The following is a 12,580-nucleotide window of genomic DNA, read 5'->3' as shown; positions in this document are numbered from 1 at the left end:
CCACAGCTTGATGCTGCCACCATCATTCTTCACTGGATTCATTACGTTTTAGTCTCATCTGTTCAGAGTATCTTCCCTTTAAATGTTTAGGGAGTTTTAAGTCTTCTGGTGACCTCCAAACATGTACTTATTTTTAATCTTTGTGGCCTATGACTAAATGGACAAACACACCAGTCTTTTGTGGAGCTTTGCTGCTCCGTCATGGTTACCTCCTGGTTACCTGATTAATGCCCTCCTTGCCTGATTCATGAGTTCAGATGGCCGTGTCTGTCTGAACAGGTTCGCTGCAGTGGCGTATAATTTTTTTATTTTAATGTTCTCCTTGCTGCAGCTTTATTTATTTTTAGGCCATCTTTCCTTTCATTTCACTCACCAGATTGCAATCATTAGATGGATACAAAGTGTACATTTACATTCCAGCTTGTAAGAAAGCAAAATGGCTAAAAGCCAATGAACCCGATGAAAACTTTTCCAAATATTCAAGCTCAGTGCACCAGGTAAAGATATTTACTGTAAGTAATCAGGAATTCCACTTCGTATCGCACTGCTCAGACAGATTTAATGCTTTGAAACACACGGACTGTTTGCAGTTAATCAGCTGCTTAAACGGCTTCCTGTTCCTTTATTTCAGTTATTACCAAAGCTAATGAAAGGTGCTGTGTGGAGCTGTCTCATGTAAGTTTATGATACAATGTGGACCGGTTCTGCTCCTTACAGAGAAGGAAACAAATATGAAACCTGAATTTGAAGGTTTCTTATTTGTGTATTTAAACATCTGTGGTTTAGTCCATAACTAAAATCTGCAAAAATACTACATTTGTATAGTTTCCAGAATCCTCCTTCACCTGTCAGATCTGTGTAAAATGTTTTACCACAGCGCTCTACCATTCTGTATACTATCTAGGCCAGTCGTTTCCAGCCAATACCCCCCCCCCCCCCCCCCCCCCCCCCCCCCCCACTGTTACATTACACAACACACTATAAATAGGACTTAGTAAGCAAGACTTTACTTCATTTGACCAAATGTTGACCTATTTCACGCGTCTATGCTGGCAAGAGTCGGTCCTGCCAGGCACTTTGTTTTAGCTGGAATAAAAGAAAAGAATGTTTTGGCATCATTTTAGTGGCGTTATTTCTGTTTAGCCTTTTTCTGGCATGTCATGCATGCAAAAGTTGCATGTGACTGAAACTCTTATACACCAGCCAAGAAAGTTTGAAGCTACTGATGTGCATGATGGGGTATAGCTTGTCTTTTGCAAAGCTCAGGAGATCCAAACTTTCAAACACACCCATTTTAAACAAACAAAGTGAGAACAAAGGATGACTACGATCAAAAGCGCAGGAAAATTGGTTCATTTTGATTCAAAGTGACAGGATATTAGGCATTTTTACACAATTCAAAGGTCTGTTCAGCTTTTGTGGGGTGTATTAAGAAAAGATGGCTTCCCTCTGTGGTTTGTATCTCAAGGTGCTACATAATGTCCTCTTCCTGCATGAGAAAAATCCTTCATGGGGGTCAGAAAAGTCTTATTTCACCTTAGTAGAGATGATAAAAGGCTAAAACCTTTCCATTCAGGATATTTATCTCATAAGCTCTTATCAGAATCACAGCACAGCTGCTGCAACAATATGACTTCTGTTGTTCCATTAAAGACGACACGTTTGAGTCTAAAACAATAACAGAATAATTCAACATTTGAGGTGTTTAAAGAATTTTGCTGACGACCTACCATAACAGAAGAGGCACTGATAACAGAAGAAACCGTTTGCTTCAGGAACGCCATGTTCCTTGCTGCTGTTTCATCATTATTTTAACCACATATTGGTGCTGAGGAGGGCAAAAACATTTTTATTCTTGCCATCTTTTTCCTTTCCCTAAAAGGTGAGGGCATTGCAAACATAAGGAGTCCACAACAAAATCAGTGTCTGTGTATTTGTAATTGGTATTTTATCCTGTAAAGCACCTGGCGAGCTGTTAATGCAAGTATTGAATAAAAGAGAGTATTTTCAGCTTTTATGAGTAATATTTGTTTTGACTCATCCAGCATCAAACCTGAGATCTGTGGAAACAGACATGGATAGCTCACTGGCACCAATTTCCTCTTGTTTTTTTTAATTTAATAATTTAATTAGGTTTAATAGCTGCTAAAACAAACAATATATTGTAGTTGTTTAATATAAAAATGAAAACCTTGATCAGAGAATTTGTCTCCTCTCAGGAAAGTCCCTTCTAATGACTTAAAAAGCTTCTTTGATGAAGCCGCTCCTTCATCATATTCTGCTGCTTCTTCAGCACATTATGTAATCTAGATAAGAATATTCTCTTTGACAGATATCAGAGGAGGATGTGCTAAAAGCAAAAAGAAAGACGCTGACGTTGACTCATGTGAAGGTTGGCAGCCAGTGGTTTGAGACCGTGCAGTAATGAAAGAGGAAAGAGTGGAACGCTTGTGAGGGAAGCACATCTGAAGCACTTTATCCTTCTTTTGTGCTAAAATGGAAACTGAAATGGCCTCCCTGCTTTTGTCACTGGTATGCCCTTTACCAGCAGCAAGGCTCTTTGTTGGAGATGTTCCCGGGCCTTTATCAGAGGGCTGTGGATGAAAATGACCTCATGACTGCTGAGCAGGACTTCACTGATGAACACATGGAAGACAATATAACCTCTACCTGCAGAGCTTGGCCTGTGTGGTGGATGTTTACAGATTAAAAGCCTCAATCTTGCCTTATGATGTTGTCCTCATGTGTCTGTGCAGGTTACAAACTGATAGGAAGTCACTCTGGGGTCAAGCTTTGTCGATGGACTAAGGTAATGGAACTTATTCTACGTCATTAATTGTAATTCTTTAGTCTTTTATTAAACACTGATGAGGATTCATGTTGTTTCTGTTGACAGTCCATGCTGCGAGGACGAGGAGGTTGTTACAAGCATACTTTCTACGGCATTGAGTCCCACCGCTGCATGGAGACTACTCCCAGTCTGGCCTGTGCAAACAAGTGTGTTTTCTGCTGGAGGCAAGTACCACCACAAAGTCCAGTGGGCTAGTTATTAGCATTGTTGCAGCCGCAATGTTTACCATCTGAAGCCGTGGCCAACACGTGCCTCCTGCTGGTTACAGGCATCCAGTCCCAGTCGTCTTGGGTTGAAGAAAAAATAAAGGTTTATTCTTTCCTTTCGATATTTACAAAAGTTTGTATCAAAATGCTGCTGGATATTAAATCAAACATCGACACGGTAAGAAAACTGTGTGGCTCCACAGTTAGTGAAGAACTAAAACTCACAAACCAAACATGTTCTGCTGTCTCGGTAGTACTGCTCTTAAAGCCACAGCATGTTATTATCCAAAACAAGAAAACAACTCCTTTTTACTTAAATAAAAAAAATAAATAAATAAAGTGTAAATATATTTACTTGTTGAACACAAGGATTAAAGTCATCCTTTGTAAAAAAAAAAAAAAAATAGCAAATGAATTTAAACTTGTATTAAATGAGTTTGCCTCATACGAGTATGATTATTATTACTTCATGTCCTTTGTCCTTTACAGTTTGCCAGACCAGCCAGAACTCATTTCATTCTGGAGAATATGGAGAAATCCAAAAGTACTTTTTATTATTCTTTTTTCATTCTTGCTACAGAAAGAGGATCCGTTAGCAAACTTTTCCATCTGCTAGGAACAACCAGATGCTTCACAGCACTTAAACTGTCTGCTGCAAAATGAACATTTTCTATCTTCTTTATGACACGCCGACGTATTAAAATGTGTGTTTTACTGTTGTGACTGTCAGCATTTCTTCAAAGTTCTGCTTTTCAGAGCAGAACACAAATTAAAGTGGTGCTTTTTTTACCACAAGCCAAGCAGTCAGCCTATTTTTTTTAACATTGCCTGCTTTCGTTGTTTGTTTATGTCATTAGTCGAGACCTCTCCCTGTCGGTGGGTGAGGTTAATGACTCGCGTGCAGATGACAAATGGACAGCGTAACTGAAAGGCCCACATCTGGACACTGATTCATGGTGACACTAGTGAAAGAAAGGAGCTTTTACACCCTCCAGTTCCTTCTGAAAAGGCGTCTGGCTCTGAAAGGTCGCTGTCGGGAGGTGCTGCCGCGAGCTGCTTCCTTGTCGCTGCAGATATGCCAGTCTCTCTGAGGGCAACGATGTGGGATGACAGGAAGTAAGCAGTTTCAGAGCACAGATGAATTTCTTTCTCTGCTTCCACCACTGACCTAACAGGTGGAATGAGACTTCAGTGAGAAACTTCTTTACAGACAGCAAGGTGTGATGTCTCCGCTGATTTCTTTTTTCCCTTTACTGGACGTCACACCAGGAGAGTTAGTCAAAGTGAGAGTTTGGTGCAATCCACTGGTTTTCCTAACAATGCAACTTCCAATGCATTCATTCAGTATCCGAACTTTGGGTCACATCACAGGGACAAACACAAAGAAACAAACAACCATTCACGCTCCTCGGGACAATTTAGAGTAACCAGTTAACCTACTATGCATGTGTTTGGATGGTGGGAGAAGGCTGGAGAACCTGGAGAGAACCCACACATACACGGGGAGAACATGCAAACACCAGCAACCTTCTTGCTGTGAGGCCGCGATGCCACCGTACAACCTACAATGCAACTTTTTATTGAAATATACACACAATTATAATTAAACTGATTAATTTAGATTATATTAGGTTGGATTTAAATTCATTAGAATAAACTGCTTGAAATGAATGATAATGGGACTGAACTGGCTACAAATGGGCACAGGATTGATAAACTGAACTACATGAAGGGATACTTGGGAATAATGTCTTGTTTCAGTGCGATGAATATGAATGCACATGATTCACTTCTACTTGGTGAATGAAAATCTGCAATTTTAGTGTTTAAGTACTTTTTCAGATGAATGGTTCTCTGGTCTCTTTAATGTGTTTTCAAGTATTTAGTCTTTTTTTTGGTATTAAATGAGCTCAGTCTAATTGTGTTAAACTGTCTGAGTCAGATTTATACCGCGAGCAGTGCTGTCTGTCAGCTGACACCACAGCAGCATCTACAGAGATTTTTCACACTTTCTGCTGCTTTTCATTAAAGTTAATGCATCACTTTTTAATTTTACGACCTTTAATGTGTTTCTCAGTCATTTTAACAGCATAGTAATGTGTGTTAGGTGCACTCCTGGAGCCAACAGCGTCCAGCAGCGTGCTGAGGCTGAAAAACCCTACTTCATAACTTTTTCTTTTAGATGCTGTGTTGTTGAAAGCCAATAACTGAACATCAAACATGCTGGCCATTTTGAACATGCTTCATGGGTGATTTATCAGAGAAACACTAGAGGACATTATCTGTGGAAGTGTCGAAAGGAAAGAACAAGACATAAGACAAGAGTTATTATCTGTATAACTTTTACTAACTGGAGAGAGCAAAGATAGGACGCAAGATGGCTGCAGACTCAGCAGTCGTTTGGAGAAAATCCACCAAAGTTTAGTCGTTCTTCTTCAAAGTAACAGACTTACAGGTTTCATTTCTAACATTAAAATGCTAATAAGGGGTTTAGATTTAGACTTTTTATTCTTCTACATGTTATTCCTCATCTTTGCATGCTTATCCCACAAACAGACACCACACGAACCCTGTTGGAACGGAGTGGCGCTGGAAGATGGACCCTGCTGAGAAAATCCTGGAGGATGCTCTGGAAAAGCACCAGAACATGATCCGACAATTCAGAGGTACGTCTATCAGGCTTTTGGCTTGTTTAGCCACCAGTTACACTGTTAACGTGACAGACAGAAGTCAACGTTCTGGTTGAGTAAACGTTGGACACAGAAGTTCCACTTTCTGCTGCAAACATGGAGGTCTGCAGTTTACAGTTGTAACCTTGTAATGAAGCGGAGTGAAGATTAAAATGCAGCTGTTGTCTGCTGTTCTGTCCCTCCCTTGCAATACTACCTCATAAATCACTTTTTATCTGCCCCCCCCAACACACACATCCACACACATGTTTAATTGCCCCATCTGGCAGGGTTGCTTCTTTATTTTCTCAAAATTCATCCACATCTCTTCTGTGGCTTGGGGTTCCTCTGAGATCTCTCTAAATTGAAATGATGGGAGTTTTTAACGATTAAGGATGAAAAAATTCCACCTGCAGCTTGACTTTTTCTCTGGCAACGACGAGCGTTGGCTGAGGGAGTGTGGCTGGTAGACAGATCAGTCACAACAAATGAGACGGTATCCTGAGAGTCTGCTCCAAGCAGATTTATTCCAGAAGGTTTCAGGAAGTGTTGTCAAATTCTTGTCATTTTATTGAAGCAATCATAATGTAATATTAGTTATTTCCAGATATATATCAATTTTAGGAAGATATTTACCTTCACTAGATGTCAAATCTCACAATGTGACTTTGTTAAAATTCATCTTTTATTGGCGTTGAATTAGTTTTTTTGTTTGTTTTATTTAACTTGTCTATATAAATATAACATTGTCCACATAAATATGAAATTAAAAATATTAAATATTAAAACATTAAATAATTAAATAACAAATATTTAATGACATGTTTTAAATATTAAATATTAAAATATCAAATTAGATAATAAATATTTACAGTATTAAAGACAGTATTAAAGAGTGATGCTCTGCCTGCTGTTTTGTGCTGAGAAAATCTGCCTTTTTTCAAGAGGAGCTTTATATAAATAAAAATCCCTTTAATAATTTAAGTTTTTATTTCATTTGTTTGACTTTTAAAATCAATTAATTAAACAATTAAACAAATAGGAGCAATAAGTGCAGTAAACTAGTTCCATCCTGCATGTTTCCTCTGCAGTGAGAGAAATAAGACCAGCATACATTTCTCTGGTTTATCTCACATTTATAGCTTTGCAAATGAGTTGAAGGATTTTAAGTTAGCCTTCAGCTTTGGCTCATTTTTCTGGCAATTAAACTTCAGCAGAACCTTGTAACCAAAGTGTAACCACCAAAGTTGTTTCCTAAGAGACAACAATCAGCCATCGGCCACACCTGGAGCTTCAGTGAACTTCAAACTCTTTAAAAAAAAAAAAAGCTCTAATTAGCTGTTCAGTGTTGCAAGTAAGTGCACAAGGAGGAGGCAACACCAAAAACAATAAGCAAACAACCAAATTCCATGATGTAAAATCTCTTTCATTTCATCAGTTTCTTACTGAACAACACAAACACACTGATCTGTTTGCATTATTTAATTTGGGGAGTCTTCCAGCTTCCATTATATAAAATCTACTACATGTTGTGCTGTGAATTAAGGTTCCTGGCTCATCCTGTCCAGCTGTTGTGCGCTCCTGTCCTTGTCTGCTCCCCTCAGACACTGTGGACGTGAGGAGACACAGCAGCAGACACAACTTTTAATCTGTGTTGGTTCTACATCAGCTTGATATGAAAGAGTTGGATAAAATATTTTCTCTGTGTGTCCAACACAATATTTTATTATCAACCTGCTTGAATTAATGTCTCACATACATTTATTTAATTTTTGTTGAACTGAAGAGTCATAGGTGTTACAGGAAACAGTCATGTAGCATGTTGGTCTTTGTCAGCTTAACCCGCTTCATCCAAACCAAACTTTCCTGTTTCCAGGTCAGAACAAATATCATCACAATGTATAAGAAACTTAACTGGTTGTTGGTCAAAGAGACTCTTATACTCTTATACTCACTGACAGTTGTAATCAGAAATATATCTGTATTAAAACTACCGGTTATTTTATTTAGTAACCTTACTTTTAGTGCTGGAAATCACAAATATACTACAAGACATGCAAAAGATGGAGATATTAGCTTTCCTAAAGTAAAATCAGATGCCATGAAAAGAACTGTTGTGTATAGAGGCATGAAAATATGGAATCCACTACCGAAGAACATTAAATTCACCACTAATCTAAAAAAAACTTTGAAATATTATGAAAAGACTATTTGTCCAAAGTACAGGTATCTATATAAATCATAATCTAAGAGTTTGATGATAAAAGTAAAGTAAATACAAATGTATGTGTAATGGAATAAATTAATTGATGGATAGAGGTGTACTAGAAGATTTGTATTATAATCAAATATATAGGTTGATTTTAATTATGAGTAAGCGTATCTTGTGCATGAATAGTGTGTGTATTCCAGTAAACTGTTTATATGATAGAATATGATGTATTATGGTTAAAGTACTGGATATAACATGAATGGACATAACATGCATGCATTTAGTATGTAAAACTAGCTGTACATAACAATGAATCAATAAAAAAAAAGAAAAAAGGATTTGAGTATGTAAATAGTTTGTATTGCATGATCGAAAGTTTTAATTTTTTTGATGCTATAATTGTGCCGGACCCCAGGAAGAATAGCTGTAAGCTTGCTACAGCTCATGGGGATCCTAAATAAACTAAACTAAGCCTAATTCTCCTTTCTACTAATTAAAAACAAACGTGCTGAAATCAGTTGTTACACCGCTCTAAGATCATGGTCTGCTCTTAATCTCATTGTGACCACTTTTAAAAGTTCTGAACCAATGTGCACAACTGTACCTACAGCCAGGTATTAAGTTCTGGATCGGTCCTGTAACCCTGAAGCCAGAGCGCTGCATTTCTGACCTCAAAGCTGCTGCAGATGCCATTATAAAACAATGAAGCTGTTGTACTGAGGTGATAATATGCCTCTGAGACGGATCTTCTTCTAAGGATCTTTACTGTAAATGTCATTCTCAGATCAGGATGTCTTTCACTGCAGGTACTCATAGGAAATGTCCTTTCCCACGACGCTTCTGATGGAAGAAGTGTGCACATGTGCTGACTGAAAGTGTTTGTTGTTCTTTTAAGGGAAGAATAGAATTAAAAAAATGAAAAAGGAACTTCTTTATTATTTTGAAAAGCAAATAATCATTTAAAGTGTTTTACTGATTTAAACTTTGCTTTTCTTTGTTGAATCTTACCAGAGCAAAGCACAAGCCTACATAAATTATCCTCTGCCATAATTGGCTTTCCAGTTGCTGTCTGAAATCACATCATGCAGCCCTCAACTCCATTTATAGTTGACACTGATACACTACACAATATAGCAGCACAATGGACTATCCAGACGTGTCTCTGACGAACCTTCGCAGTGATTAAACAGGTCAGCATCTTCTCTGACTACTTCTGTCCATCATGTGAAAAACCTCACATCATGCTGCTGCTAATCCTCATGTCGCAGTTTATGATAGAGGTCATTAGTTATTATTTAAAAGTGAAATTACACAGCAAGCTGTTATATAAATTCTCTTTTATAACATTTTGCAGTGTTGTCTGTGTGTGGAACACTCCTCTCTGCATCCTGACTGGCACCACCATCAAATCAGATGTTTAAAACAGAATATTTCACCTGCTTAGATAAAAGTCAAATTAAATTAAATTAACCTGAACTTAGCTTGTCCTGCAATGCAGCATCATAAAAACCTTCAGTTTATATCCTCAAACATATCAGTTCTTTCTGGATCAGCTGGCTGACAGAGCCCACTCAGGACGGGTCACCAGTCTATCGCACAGAAAGGCAAACTACCACCTGCAACAAAGACTGACCAGTTAACCCAGTCTTTCCCAGTCCAGGTCCTTAAGACCCCCTGCCCTGCATGTTTTATAGGAAACCCTCCTTTAACACACCTGAATGAAATAAAGGGCTCATTAACAGGCAAAAAACTTGGTGAGGAAGTTCAGTAATCTGACTATGATGTTTTGGAGGCAGATCATGTCTGAAACATGAGTTAACCTGGCACGCGTGTCTTTGGGCTGTGGGAGGAAGTTGGAGTCCATGCATACACTGGGACAACAAGCAAACTCAACACAGAAAGGCTGCTGTGTAGGGAAGACACCTACTGCTTCCTGATTTCAACTTCATGGACTTTTCTGGGTTTTCATAAAACTCATTAATCCTCCCATTCGCTGTGAAATCTTGCACAAATGTTACATGTAAGGGGGAGTAATAAAAAACATGGATTAGTAATTCTCTTTTTCTCCTCACTTCTAACGTATGAAAGTACAGTTATTGGTTGAAATAAGACGAACTACAGAAAAGCATCTCCAGAACAACAACAGTGTGTTTTTATTGAGTTTTTTACTCATCCTCAGTGCTGCGGGCCGTCTGCTCAGCTGGCTTTTACGGTAAACATTTAGTTTGACTTCTCGAGGGAGACTGTTGACTCTCCATGTCTCTGCAGTCACTGTGGGGATAAAAGGACGGTTTTGTTAAAAAAAAAAACAAAAAAAAAACGAAGGCAGTAGTCCAAAGCTGCATTACAGTAAATTGAATAACGTCTGTTGCGGCTTCATGAGTTTTGTGTTAATCCCTAAAATCTGTAAAAGCTTTCATCAAACTGACAGTTTATTGTCTTCATTGAAAATCCTTATAAAGTTGTGAAGCTGTTAAAACTTGCTACTCCAACAGAAATCCCCACCATGTCTAACTTATCTCTAACGTAGATAGCCCCCCCGGGATTCAGCCAAGTGACAAACTCGGCCCCTGGTGATGTAAAAACACGTCTAACTTGGAAGATTAGTGTTTTATTGTCAGGAAATCAATTTAATTCACCACATTTTCTGACTTGTGTTTTTATGAGGAGGCTATTCCTCTTATGTTAAATGGTCTAAGCTCTAAAACGGGTGAAACAAAGATGCTTGTCCTTTTGGGGGCTTCAACTGTGGAATAAACTCAGTAATGAGGTCAAAAATTGTAATTCTTTATTTCTATTTAAAAATATGATTTATCAGTTTATTTTTGAGAGATATGCAACTTTATAAATGATTTCTCTTTGTAAAAGTCACACATTTTGTTTGTAATGCATCTGCTTTGGTTATTTGTATAATTTAAGTGTACTTGTAAGTGTACATTATTAGCTTTGCTTCTTCCTATTTTGTTTTTGTTTTACTTTATTGTGTTTTGGAAATGGACAAACTGATTTGTGACTGAAACAAACAAAACAAAATAAATTAACTAACTTGTTGAGTGCTAAGCTGCAGTGTTAAAAATGTTTTCCATTCTTTTATTTTAATCTTCTGTGGTGAGCGCTGGCAGAGCTGAACAGTGAAGAGACGGATAAATGGGCGCGACTTGCCTTCGTTCTTTGCTCTCATCCTCTTCTTATCGTTTTTCTTTTCCTCTTTCATGAGTAACACTTATTTGATGTCACATCAGTACTTCAAGCCGACACGTGCTCAAGTGTCTGTACTGCTCTGATTCATGTCTCCTCTCATAGAGACCTCTCATTGCGTTTTTCGGAGTTATTGATTAGGACTTGAGTTGACTGAAAGCTGTCAGCCACTCAGCCGCTGACTTCCCTCTCCCTCCAGGCGTCCCCGGAGTGAACCCAGAGCGGTATGAGGAAGGCTTGACGGTCAAACACTGTGCCCTCTCTTTGGTGGGCGAGCCAATCATGTATCCTGAAATCAACACCTTCATTCGCCTCCTCCACCGCCACCACATCTCCAGTTTCCTGGTCACCAATGCACAGTTCCCAGAGGAAATCAGGTATCAGCAAAGTCGCAATACAAACAATTCCTGTTTGTGTGGCTTTTTTTTTTTTTTTTTTCAAATGGTCTTTTTGGCTTATTATCAACACAATCATAAATTTTATCTCATTTAGCCTGGAGAGAGTTATGAATATATTGTTATTGGTTGTGATTCTAAATTGTAAAGTGTAGAAAATTGACAGTTTTCAGAAGTCTTCATCCTCTAAGTCTTTGGTGAAGTAACCCTTTAAAACTTGATTACTGTGTCTGTTGCTTGGGTGTAAAGAGGCTTCTTTAAACACAAAAATCTCTGAAACAGCATTAGAAATTTGTTTCTTCACCACAGGTACACCGAACCCTCCCTGCATGTGATCTTAGACACCATGAACTTCATAAAAATCCATCAGAAATGCTGTCTTGTGCAACTCACATAATCCCCAAACTAACATCCCTCATTTTGATTTGTGTTTTATATCCAGTCAAGCTGTGAACATCAAGACTAGACACAAGTTATTTTGTTCCACATATCATACAAAGAAGCAATTCCAAGTGCTGTAAGAGGGAGAAACAACATAAAACACCTAAAATGAGAAAGCAGCAGTAAAACTCTGTGATGTAATACATCAAGACGATGCTCTTCTAAACAACATAGCAATGTGAATTAGTGGAAAAGAAAATATTTATTGAACTTCACAAACCTGCAGACAAGCTGAATAAGAATATAAGCAAGTTTAAATCAGAATGCAAGCAGCTCGTAAGAATTAATGGATAACACTGGGAAGTAAGAGGAGTGAGGCTCATACAAAATGCAACATAACACTTGCTCTGTGTCTCTAAGGCAGAATGCTGGTTGTTTCTGAGGAGGAAACACACTGAAGTGATTATATACTATTCTTAGGACAAATTAAATCAACTGAAACATCGTGCTGATATGAAATGATAACTGTTGCATTACTAATAATGTCAACAAATGAGTGAGAATTGCTGTCATGTTTTACTCATTTTGTTTCCAAGAGATAAAACCTTTCAGACAGTAAGTATTTCTTGTACTCTTATCATATCATTTAACATCTACAGAATATATTA

At 38.0% G+C, this 12,580-nt stretch overlaps 1 protein-coding gene across 2 annotated transcripts in view; it reads left to right on the top strand.

The window, feature by feature from the left end:
* The window catches only part of tyw1 (tRNA-yW synthesizing protein 1 homolog), a 65,656-nt gene that overhangs the window by 18,751 nt on the left and 34,325 nt on the right, over positions 1-12,580 (top strand). For both annotated transcript variants that reach the window (XM_079246583.1, XM_079246584.1), the window contains exons 9-12: positions 2,757-2,809; positions 2,897-3,015; positions 5,614-5,723; positions 11,336-11,513. In XM_079246583.1, coding sequence (XP_079102709.1) covers positions 2,757-2,809; positions 2,897-3,015; positions 5,614-5,723; positions 11,336-11,513 — 460 coding nt within the window. The remainder of the gene's footprint in view (positions 1-2,756; positions 2,810-2,896; positions 3,016-5,613; positions 5,724-11,335; positions 11,514-12,580) is intronic.

Source organism: Telmatherina bonti (assembly GCF_933228915.1).
Source record: "Telmatherina bonti genome assembly, chromosome: 9".
NCBI lineage: Eukaryota > Metazoa > Chordata > Actinopteri > Atheriniformes > Telmatherinidae > Telmatherina > Telmatherina bonti.
Note: the sequence above shows the minus strand (reverse complement) of the source record. Positions and strands in the feature narration are given on the sequence as shown.